This window comes from Cinclus cinclus, chromosome 1, assembly GCF_963662255.1.
Source record: "Cinclus cinclus chromosome 1, bCinCin1.1, whole genome shotgun sequence".
Taxonomy (NCBI): Eukaryota; Metazoa; Chordata; class Aves; order Passeriformes; family Cinclidae; genus Cinclus; species Cinclus cinclus.
Window position 1 is genome coordinate 9,681,564 of NC_085046.1, and position 12,855 is coordinate 9,694,418.

Here is a 12,855-nt window from a genome sequence, read left to right on the forward strand (position 1 = left end):
TATTATCCCCTGAACCTCCTCTTTGCTAAAAGAATTTTGTAAGACTCCAACGTTTTAGTTAAGCCCTTGAGCCAAAGCAGGTAAGTTTTGCGATCATTTATGGCTAAGGATAATGCATTTATCTTTTCAAATATTGAGGCTGGGAGGGTATCAAAGTCTGGTGTATGCTTCCACCTAGAGTAGTTTTACAGCTTCCCTCCATCTTCCTCACATGTCCAGAGTCTCCAAACACTCTTACATCTCATGGGAGGTCAGCACAGCTAAGCCACAAAGAGCAATCTCATTCTTCCTTGCAGGTGTTTAAGACACTTCTTCCTCTAGCTTATTCCACAGAATAAATAATAATATTCTACACATATAACCCATACATCAAGCCCTGTATTTTCTCGCCTTTACCTCATAAAATCAGGGGATAACTTTGCAGAATATCTTGAGCATAAGCATCTGAAAGTCAGAATATATTATGTACATAAGCCATCTTCAAAAAGAGCTTCTTACCCTAAGGTCAATGCTTGATTGAGAGAGAAGTGCACTGATTTAGCCTCTTAAGATAGCTCTGAAAATCCATGTACTGTGGAAACATATCTTACTTTGCCCAAAAAATTAGCTATGAAAATGTGCTCTATGTTGATGCTTGACAGGATGGATTTTAGGAGAAAAGTACTTAACTCTTAAAAAAAAATAAAAAATTTCAGATCCTGCCAGAGTACTATTTGATTGAATTCTTATGTGCTTATTGATCTGGAAAACTAATGAGCAGCCAAACCAAGGAAAAGAAGGCCCCTTTTGACTTAGTACTGCTGTGAAATGAACTTTCATTTGTAATTATGTTTTCATAGACATTCTAGTAAGTTTTGATTAATGCTGAATATTAACAAAAGGAAGTATCAATCTGCACAGGTGACCATCTCCAGAGAGGCCCTGGAATTTTTATCGATTGCTGTACAAGCATCTAAATTAGTATTATATATTAAAAAAAAAAAAAGGAGGTTTCATTGAAATGTAAATTAGCATTTAAAACCTCACCTGGAAACTACTGTTAGCTTGTTACTTGGGAAAGCAATTAATAGCAAGATTCAGGAGCAGGTCCATAAACATGGCACAGAATAAATTAGTTTGTCCGAATTCAGGAAACTGATTCCCAAAACTTTAATGAAGCTTCTATTAAGTTCTACTGTCAGTGACACTCCCAAGTGGCTTCAATTTAATTTAAAACTCATTTCATATGTCATGGTTCTAACTCACTGGTGACCACTGGAAGTAAAAGGAAATATTGCTCTTTGTGTTCTTACTGGTTGAGATGAAGGTATGTCAGCCAGTGTGAATCTCTTATGCGTACATCAACTTCCTAGCCCTGATGAATAAAAAACTCAAACTGAAAAGCTAGGGACAAGGAAGGTTGACCTTTGCTTAAGAAATAATTGAGTCACAATAATCAAGACACACCCAATAGATGCAAAACAGTCAATGCACTGAGCTGGGAATGGTCCCTCCTGCTGCTTCCATGTCACCAAATGCTACAGGAAAAACAAGGAAGTTGTCAAAACACCTCCAGGGAAAGAAGCTCCTAATTGTTTTCTTCTCCAAATACCTTGTGTAGTTGTGTATACCTAGCTTTGTGTATAAGCCACTTCTAAGCAAATTCCAGGAAGCTCTGTTCCATTCCTCTTTTGAGACTGACATTTAAATGAGTCAACCATGTGCTTTAATTAAAACACATACATTAAAACACACACCACATTTCATGGTATTAGAAACACTTTCAAAATGCACAGTGTGGGTTTACATCACAAGGAAACCAGACTGCGCCACTCTTTCACTTGTTATGTATTGAGACACAGGAGGTCCAGAGTCAGAGGTTGTTGATTTTGTGCTAAAATTTCTTAAGAGACAAGAATAATTTAAAATGACCTTTCAGATCTGATCCTCAATGACAGAAGCTGCCCAGCAGGATCACATATCAGTCAACAAACCCCTGAGTCCCTTGATGGTGTCCAGTGTTACAAAACGAGCTGCAATTCTCGGAGGCTGTTTTTGCAATCTATCAACTGGACATACCCAGCACCTTCTGTGTGCACCAGGAATTGATGCAGTTAAATCCCTAATGGGGCCTTGTAATCAAAAAAAGAAAAGAGGCTGATGTCCCTGTCCACAGAAATGGATACACAAATTATATATTAAAAAAAAAAATAAAAAGAGCTGTCTATTACTTTGTCAAGTAGCATTTCACAATGACAAAAGGAGGGTCTCTAAGAAGAGCTGAAAAATAAGTTATGTGAGGGAAGTTGAGGACAGTCAGGACAAGGATTATGAGTGAAAACTCTATGATGGTTATTTGGCAGATCATTGGTAAGGAAAAGGCTGGGAACTGTGAGCAAACCAGACGCTGTCACTCTGAATAACTGTGTGTCCTTTACTGCAGGGACCACATCCAAGACACATCTAAATCATCAGCAATCTCTCTTTATGAGGGAAAAACAACCCTGAAATACTGGCCTTAAATATTGGCCTTTGGGCAAAAGGTAGCAACAGTGCAGAGTGTTTTCCAAATTGTCACTCCTGTGCCTTGTACACTATCACCCAACTACTGGGAAGAGTTAAGGCACTGAGAATTATCTGCATGTACTTCTTGCAGAAATTCAGTGGCATTTTCCTCTGGTCGTTCACCCCCAACCCTTTTCCAGTTGCCACTTTCTCACTCAGGATTTCCATGGTTGTAGAACAAAAAAAAGGACCCTCAAAGTGCTCTCAGCAATCTTGAAAGCAGGAACATAATTTAAGCATTTTTTGATACTGAAACCCATTTCTGCAGTGTGATATGGCTACTTTATTCACTGCCTATGAGCTCATAATTTGAGGGGACATGAATCTCTGACAAACAGATACTGCTGAACACAGCAATTTATTAATCTGTGGCCATCTTATAATAGAACAGTCCTTAAACAGTTTGATCTGAAAACCTTCCATCCACTGCTGGTACTTGCCTGACACATTTTCAAGGGGAATTTAATGACATTCTTAAAGTATTCATACTGGTCTATAGGAAGGCACAGAACCCAGCTCCCTGTGTAATGCCTGTCTGGCACAAGACCATATCAGCAGCAATGATGCTCAATGGAGGAGGCAACAAGGCAAAACCTCAGTTACAGTCAGCCAAGCAACTAATTGCATTCATTTTAACTTATATTTAAGGAAAAAGCTAAGTCTTTTACTAAAGAAATTAGTTCAGCTGCTGTGCTTCATTCATTATTAAGCTTCCTGCTTCAGGCCACACCTCGGCAGCCAGGATTGAAAAGAAAAATGCACTAAACTGCTCTGGCTACTGCGGCAGATTCATTTTGGTTGATAGGTGTATACTGAGCTGAGGTTGTATCAAAACAAAACAACTACCTGACTGAGTCTTCTGATGCAAAAATAATGAAAAGCAATTTGTGCTCATGTAGGCCTCAAGAAATGATTTCCTGCTGTGTACATCTGAGGATGATACATTGATTAAGACAACATCATTATTAACTCATTGATTTACTGCTTCAATTTCCATTGTGACCTTGATTTGATCACTGCTTCATTTATTAATAACCAATTCAAAAATAACCGTGTGTTCAGTAATAAAATTTATTAGTGTGTTCATTTATTTGAAATGTTGGCTTGCTTACTCCTTCAGAAAAAAAAAAAGAAACATACTCAATGAACTTATCAGACGTCAGTCCTTTCTGATTAAATCAGTTTGTGAAAAGTTTCATCCTAAGGACTTATTTGCAGCTTGGGTTATAAATCCTGTGACCATCCCAACAGGCCATTTTCTGAATCAATTGCAATATCCAAGGAAAAAACCCAGACATTATAGGTATTTCAGCTTTTTATAAGGGCCCTAGTGTTATATAATCCTTACCATTCTGTGATGCTCTTGTGTGCTCTAATTACAGAGGTTTCAATATCGATTGGATGGTACCTCATCCCTCGCAATTCCATGGCTTCATCTAATGCACCCACCACATAAAGTGCATCATGACGTTCTGGTGGTAAGGGATTTAAAAAAAAAAAAAAGACATATTCTATTATCCAGTGCATTAAATTATAGAAATGTTCACATTAAGAATTAAGTAAAATAAGTACAACATAAGTTATCTTTGAATTCCTGAAACCCCAAAGTGATTTCTGAACTAATGAACATTTTCCATTATTGAAGTGCCAGGAAGAGTGAAAAACAGAAGAAAGAAAGGCAGAAAACACTACTGCCAATTGATATAGACAAAGGCAGGAATCTTTGTCCAAAGACAGTGGTGTAATTCATGCTTTTCTCTCAGGTGAATGCAGAACACATTATTTTTTTTTTAAGGTACTCTGAATAGAGAGTAGGTTCCTTGTTTCTCCCTGTTTTTTCAAAGAGAGAGAATAGATTTGATCCTAACAGTGTGGCTGATGTTCTTCCAATTGCTTTGAGATGATCACTACAGATGCTTTTGAACTATTACAAAGGTGTTTATCAATAAACTAAATATGTGCTATGGGTAGACAGCAAATTGCTTATTCAGGTAACTTAAGCTTAACACTTTTATAGGCCATATTTTTTACCTACGGAAGAAATAAATTAGGTTGAAATTACACTTCTTAAAAGATAGTAAGCTAAAAATAAACAATTACACACTAGCCATAAAATGATATTTGCTAATAGACTTAAATGCAGATAACTGACTCTTTTGCATGAATTCAGATAGTTGTGTGGTAGTATTGTAATGACAATATGAGGTCTACCTAATAAAGGGCTGAGAACTTTCTGCTCTGGAAGCTAAAAGTAGGAGAATGGAGTAACTCTCTGCTAGGAGAGTACCTAAGATATTGATCTGCTTAAGTTGCAATATCCTTAGAGAATCCTGTTTACTCAGGGTCAGGCTATCATTATGAAATGAAAAAAGCTTGTGCAATTAGGTGCCAATATAAGGACATGGCAGCAGACCTAATCCACAGGGATTAATAAAATGTTTTCAGATTTGAGGAATTCTTTCTTTGGCTGAATTGCAGCTATTCTAGTGGCCCTGGGATCTCTCCAGGAGGTGTTCACAGCATTGCTGGAAACCCTACTTGGCCCAAAGCTTCCCCTGGAGAGCTCAGCCACAGCCACTTGTGGCACTGTGCTCCTCAAAAATCATGGAAAAAAACCATTTTCCCAAGCACAGACTTTGTGTGCCTGGAAGCACTGGTCCACTTGCATGTGTACAAGAGACAAGAAACCTCATTAAAACAAGTAAGGGAATCCTGTACCTTCCTGACAGAAACCCAAACACCCTATAGCTTCTCTTGAAGGCCTCTGCTTGTGTTACATTTCAGTAACCAGCCTTCTGGGGTTAAAGCCAGGAAAATCTGAGGAATGGGCAGCTCCTGTGATTAGGTTTATAACAGAGGTGGTGGTCCCAGGAGAGAGAGGGCTCAGACTCCCACCAGGCTTTTTATACCTGCACAAATGCATTCCTGGGGACACAACTGCCAGAGCAAATGATGGCAGTTTCAGCTGTATTTCATATTTTTCAAGCTGAAGCATCGGGTATATTAACAGCGTCAAAAGGTCAGTGGTGGAGGGGTTTTATAGTACATGAGGTACAGCAAAGGAAAAACAACTATTTCAGCAGGGAAATCTTGTCCTCTGATTTATTTTGTGATTATTTTAACTATGGGGATTTTTTTTTTGCAGTTTTATAGGTTTCATAGATGAAGCATGTTAGGTACCACAGGGCCAGAAAGGCAGTGCCACCTTCCAAATAATTCAAATTATTTGCATAGACTTAGATGATGAGAAACCTCTTACCTCCATTTGCATCTGTGAGTTCTGTTCTTCTCAGGAACCCCAGATAACCAGTTCTTGCCCAAATAGTCTGTGTATCTCCAAAGCTGAGTCTTGAGTTAAAATGATCTGATTGCAAAGATTCATCTCCATAGATGGTAAAATACCCACTGGCGTTGTGAGTGCTGTGAACCCATATCTAAGTTAAAAGCAATTATACTGGTATTAATTAAAGTAGCTTTCAAGAAGGAAGCATTATTGAAAATTCTCGATGCAAATATTTTTAGTCATAGCTAGATAATACTAAAAATGTCTTTTAACACTGTTTCTAAACCCATGACTGACCCAGTTCTAGCACAGAGAACCCAGTCTAGTTCTGTTGAAGTTGCAGGGCAGCTCTGAGCCATGCCAAGTTCCTCACACCTGGTTCAGTGTATTTACCCCAGCAGAGCATCCTCCATGAACACCAGACAGATGGGTTATTTTAAAGGGTGAGGCCAGGGACCTTCACCTTTGGAGAAGGATTCATTCCATCGAATTCAAAGCATCACAGAATTTTTTACAATTTTAAATTAATGAACTCTTAGAGAAAATCACAAATTAGACTATGGTTTTAATTATGATCAAACATGTTCTTCATTTTCTTAACTAGATTTTTAATTGCTTGAAAATAACATAATTTTTTATCAGTCTAGAAACATAAAATATATTAAAAAAACATATAGTCTTGCTCAGCTGAGCTAATGAGAGTACTTCAGTGTAATGAAGCACAATGATTATGGAGAACAGCACAAGAAAACCTTCTAGCTGAAATTAGACTAATCTATAAACTTACTTTTCATGTAAGCATCCATCAGAATTAGCAAAGCACCAAGTATCAAATACAGTTAGCAAAAGCAGATTATTTTTCTTTTTTATTTTTAACTTGAGCTATTACTATTTAGAAACAATTTACTAACAATTTTAATAATGACACAAATATAATGATCCACACTTTATAAAGATCAGTAGAATTTACTGTTTTCTTAACTGGGCATTTGATAAGATGTATCATAGGAAATCATCAGCATGCACAACAATAACTTTGTCTCTGCAATTTAGTTCAGGGTATACAAAGTTCAGGTTCTCATGACTCACCTCACCAAGATGAGAATCTCCTAGGGGTCCCTTTGTTTCTGGATTAGCAATAATGATACGTACTCCTGGGAGGATCTATTAAAAAAAAACATGAAGCAGTAAGAAAGCAGGTACCACCTCATGCAATTGCATGCTGACGCTTTGTCCCCAAAGAACCTTCATTACAAACTAAGAGAAATCCTTAAAAATCCTTAAAAAGTTGAAGTAGACTTACAGTGAAAAAAAAAAAAAAAGTCCATGGATACGATAAATTCTGAGGCAATTGGGAAACGTGACAAAACTGCTTCGAAAACACTGTTCCATCAATAAACCTCCTCAGAAATCAAATGTTCACCCACAGAACGAAAGTCTGACCAAATGGCCCCTGTCTCTATAAGAATAGGATAGGAAAAACCCCAATGAACTTTTGGCCTTAAACAAGGAGAAAGCCAGAGGCATCATGCAATCTCCCAGAGTAATGACCTGCCAAAGACCTCATGTAATGGACATTCAACAGCTGCAGAGGTGGATGTTGAACTCTAGAATAGAAAAGGGAGCATCCTCTGACCACAAATGTCTTCAAAGCCATGGACAGAAAGCTTTAGATGAGCACCCACAGGCATCAGAGTCTGCCCCTATGCCCTCCCCCTGTCCCCACAGCCATGCTCCAGCAGGGACAGCCCTCTGCAGGTGATCAGTAGCCCGTGGGCATCTCAGACCAGCTCCCACTGGAGGTGGGCTCTACATCAATGGAACTGCTGGCACCAGCGCCAACTTTGTCAACTGCTTCAAGAATGACACACAGGGGATGAAATACCTTATTCTTGAATAAAAGAAGGAATTATTTATGCATAAAAGAGTGAGGTACAGGTTCTGAGAGAGCAGTAATGCATCAGTCACTGCCATCATGCTGTAACCTTAACAGTAAAGGAAGGACATCAATCTGCACAGCTAATAGCCCCCTCCCTAGTACTACATTAATGTAAAAATGAACAGAATATTTACTGAAAATATTGACCATAAAAGTTAGGATTAAATCTTCTTTCAGTACTTACTTTTCCAGACTCCATAAGAGGCAAACTATGTGGAGATCCTCTTTCAACCAAACGAACTCTGCAAAATAATATGTATAATACATAGTTGCATTTAGTTGCTTTTCATTAACATTTATTTCTAAAAGGAATGGTTAATGGTTGCAGAGTTTAATGTTATTTTTGGAAGAAATAAAGTTTATATCCTGTTTTGGGGAACATAATCAGACCCAATATGCAATATTAGTCAAAACTTATGGATGGGAAAATAATGAAAAAAAGATGTATGTGAATGCTTTCTTAAATAATAAGTTCTTCAAATGTAGTTGGTGCCTTTTATTTGTTTTTGATAGACTTTTGCAACAGGAATTTCATGCACAAATTTATTCCTGACAAGAGGGATCTAAAATATTGATTTCCCACAAGAACATCATAAAAGCCAGGGCACAGATACAAAAGCATGTGAGCTGAGTGAGCAACCACATTCCACAAGTAGCTGACAGCTAAAATCAAAATCATATCAAAACAACTTATAACCTGGCCTCAGCTTCAAATCTGCATTTGCAATCTTTTAATTATTTTCAATGGACAGTGGCTGATAAACATTTCAATATTAAAAAAAAAATTAATGAAAAAATATTATTACTGCTGAGATCAGATCCGTTCTCAGAGTGTGACCTTCTGGTTGTCTCTCTTTTTTTAGATAACTTATTTCCACACTAAGTCAACTGGAATGTCATCTCTCCTTCAGTGGTATAATGGTCTGGAAAGTAATTTCTCATTTAACCTTAGAAAAGTACGCAGCAGGTTAGAATGAAAGGGACTTCCAAGTTCTAAAATACATGATGATTTCAGCCAGTACATGGCAAAGAAAACTTGGTAACATCTACTTATTCCTCTATCTTAAGTAGCTTAGAAGTTATGATTACCATGAAAAACTTAAATTTCCCACTCCTGAACAATATCCATAATCCACTTAGCCAAGCTAAATCTGGACTTGTGCCCAAAAAGCTGCTGTTACCTCTTTCCTCCCCTCAGCTCCAGGCATCAGAAAGACAAAATCCTACAACACAAGATGCCTAAAAGCCAACCATGTAAAAGGTAAAGACGAAATATCAAAAGACAAGAAAATAGACAGGAGCAGATGGGTGGAGACCTGGATCCCATTAAGCCAAGCGTAAAACTGAGTCTATTAGGAGTAGTCACAATAGATCTTTTTCAGACTGTTTTGAGGTCTTTTTGCAGAGCATCACAGTGCTCAGTTTGGGAAAGGAGGGATGAGACAGAGACACCTCAGCTAGAGGTCCCTTTGGAGAACAAAGCTTTGGCAAGTTCAGACCCTACGCAGAAAGGAGATGGAAAAAGATCTTTTTCCTTTTTTTTCCCCTATTTCTTTGCTCCAAGTGTCTTCTATAGAAGGTGAGACTGCTGAGGTCAAGGCAGGAATAGTGAATAGTGTTTTATCTGCAGTTCTGGGAAGTCTCTCAACCTTGATGAATGGGGCAGGGCTAAACCCTAAGATATTGCACATCAGTGTGAACAGCTCCTCTCACTAACAGAAAGATACAACCCCAACACCCAGGAATTTCAGACCTTTTTCCAAGTTGTGTTGAGAGAAAAAGGATGCAAAGTGCCCTACAAAGGGTACTGCCTGGAGCAGGCACAGTTGGGCAGCCACAGCCAGACCTACAAGGTGTGTTACAGGAATCACTTTTCAACACTCATTCAACTGCCACTAAACTCCCAGAATGAGCCTGAAGCACTAATTACCTCTGTGTGTTACCTTTACTGCTGTACTGCCCTTTTTTTACTGTTGTGTTACACATGTAACATGTCTGTGTTTCTGCATTTCCTGCTGAAAAGCAGTAGAGCCAGCACTGAATTGATGGCAGAAGGGAAAAGCGATGATGCAGCATCCATTTGTTCATCCAGGCACACAGACACAGTGCAGCAGAAAGTCAGGACATGGGAGCTTCTCTATAGAATGCATGTGTGCAAGACTAACTTAATGCTGCCCTATAAAGAGTACATCTACATCAGCCACACTTGTGTGGCTGCAAATGGCAACCAAATGGCACACAACCACACAAATGGCAGCCAAATCATAAGTATTTAGGAGTATTTGGAAAGGGTTTTAAAAATAACTTCATATATATTGAAATTAAATCAAATATTGCAAAAACCAGTTGCTACTAATGCCTATATATTTCTGCCTTTGTATCTATATCTATATCTATATCTATATCTATATCTATATCTATATCTATATCTATATCTATATCTATATCTATATCTATATCTATATCTATATCATCTATATCTATCTATATCTATACCTATATCTATACCCATATCTATACCTATATCTATACCTATACCTATCTATATCTATACCATCTCTATCTCTATCTCTATCTCCTCTTTGTTCTGTAAAATCCATATTAGCCTAGAAATAAAAAATGCCCTTAACTGAGTTCTTCCAAAAAACTGACATCTCCAACAGGTATTTGCAGACAGGTAGCTACTCTTGGAAGAAATGGTCATCATCTCATCCACTTGGTACCTCCTTTAAAAGAGTTATTTTACCTATTATTCACAAGCATTTGTGAAATTGATAAAATCTTTAAAAAAAGACAATTTAGAAAACCTCAGCCACAAGCACTGTTCAGAATGATGGCGCAACAAAGGTCAGGAAGCACTTTGTGTAATTTAAGATAGGTTTAAAGAGAGTTCTACTTGAATTAACAGTAGAAAAAACCTCCAGGGCAGGAAAAGTGCATGTCAGAACTGTCCAGCTGCCCAGAGATACTGGTGGCCTTTGGTCCCTTCCTGTCATTAAGACATGCCTCCATAAAGTGTTGCTAAACTCCAGGCCTAGCAAAAATCACAAATAATAAAGCAACACATTTGACAGTCAATGGCGTGACTGCTGGAAACAAATCAAGAGTCATAAATCTGACAATCCCCTCTTTGCTTTCAGCATCTGTGCTTTCCATCTTGTTCTTATTATCATGGGCATATTCTTCTAGTTCCCTTTCCCACCTGTTTCATTTAACCTTGCCTGATTTTTTAGCACACGATGATCCATAGAAGGTGCAATTTCTCACTTTCCTGCTCTGTTAAACTTCTCCCACTCTGTGCTTCCCTCCTCACATCCCTACAGAGTTTTCACAGAAGTGCACTAAACAAAGTTTAGGCATAAATAGAAATAGTAAAGGCATTTCCTGAAGGTTTTCTGTGAGGGCCTCTTAGCACCCCAAACCTTGGATCCCTTTTTAAAAAGTTTCTGCTAAGCTCATAATCCCTTGGGAAACACACTGTGAAACCTCTAACAAATCCAAAAATAAGATTTTTTTTTTTTGCCACAAAGATATTTCAAAAAAGTACAAGTAAAACATGAGATTCTGATGTTAGCAACTCTCATGCACATTCTTAATTTTAAGTGCTTAATTGTCTCATTAACTCTACTGGGACTAGATACTGTGAATAAATTATGAGCATTAGGCAATAATTTTTAAAATTAGTTTTACTGTGCCTCAGCATAAAATAATTCAATTGTTCCCACTCTTCCTCAAGAGATTCCCCTTTTTCCACTGAGAAATGTAGACACAATTTAAAACTTTACTTCCCTCTTGAGCAAACAGCATCACTATCAAGGCTGCTCTGGTAGGCAAAAATAAAAATGCAGAGCACAGGGCCCACCAGACCATTAAGAACAAGACCTCTGAATTACCCAGGTGATGCTGGCTCCTTGCAGGCTCCCTAGGACAATGACAGCAAACCCTCTCCAAATTCACAAATAATCATAACCCACTCCCAGGCAGCGCAGGTCCAGGAAAGGCATGTCCTGTTTCTCAGCAGTGCTCCAGAGTTCTTTGTTGGGAATGAAAACAATCTCTTACAAAAGTGAGTTCAGAGCTTCCTGCTGTTTACTTCTGCTGCCGAGTCTTGCTGGGAAGGGCAAAGGAGAACATGGCAGTAGAGCCAGACTGGGCAAAGAGCATGAAAATCAAGTGGATGGGAGAAAACATGCTGTCCTTGAGTGTGAAAGCTGCTTTTGCACCTTCTGGTGGTTTGTAGCCAAGCTGAGAGGGAAAAAATAAATGAGAGACCTGAAGTAGGCAGACATAGGGTTTCTCCCCCACTGCAAGGTCTCACTGGAGAGGGGAGACATAAGATGTCTAAGAATTGTTTCACTGTTGCAAAGCTATAACAAGGGATGATAGGCAATGAAACTGAAATATTTACACAGAACAGTACAGAAGAGTATATTTTTCATAACTTTTTTCCACTGTTCCTAGGAACCTTTTCTTTTAAACTTCTCACTGGAGCTGTACAGTTGAGAAAACTGTTTCAAAGTCTGGTTCCTGGGATTTAATGGGGAATGCAGCTACACCCCCAGTATGTGCCAACTTATTTTCTTGTTACAATTTAATATACTGAACATATTTCATCTTTAAATCAAACACTTACTATAGAAAAGTAAGACTTGAAATCTGACTTAAGAACAGGAACTGGGCAGCTATAACTAATCAGGCACTGCAATCACTGTGAAGAAAAGGAGTATCAAAATGCAGCAACAATGTCTTTCTGCCCAGCTATCTTACATGAAACCGAAAATTTTGTTTATGCTCCACTTTAGATATGGTTTGAAAACTCTCCAGAATACACTGCACAGCTTGCTAGTGCTTCACACTAATCAGAGAGTTTGTCAGCAGTGCTATTCACTCTTGCTTTGGGAATCTGCACGGGCTGGCACATGCACAGAGGTACTAAGCAAGACTACAGTGCCAAAACTGGGTAGACTTCAGAGACAGCTGTGCTGCTGCTGCTTGGAGAAAGAGTGTGGATTCTGTGATTCTAATAGAGATGGAAAGAACCTATGAGGTCATCCGAGTCTTGCTCTCTGCCAAAAAAAAAAAAAAAAAA

General features: G+C 38.3%; 1 protein-coding gene across 1 annotated transcript in view; it reads right to left on the minus strand.

Annotated features, from left to right (window-relative positions):
* The window catches only part of DIP2C (disco interacting protein 2 homolog C), a 304,980-nt gene that overhangs the window by 1,788 nt on the left and 290,337 nt on the right, over positions 1-12,855 (minus strand). Inside the window, exons 35-38 of the mRNA XM_062493877.1 lie at positions 7,951-8,008; positions 6,917-6,991; positions 5,804-5,978; positions 3,893-4,016 (exon numbers count right to left, since the gene is read on the minus strand). Of these exons, the coding sequence (XP_062349861.1) occupies positions 3,893-4,016; positions 5,804-5,978; positions 6,917-6,991; positions 7,951-8,008 (432 nt within the window). The remainder of the gene's footprint in view (positions 1-3,892; positions 4,017-5,803; positions 5,979-6,916; positions 6,992-7,950; positions 8,009-12,855) is intronic.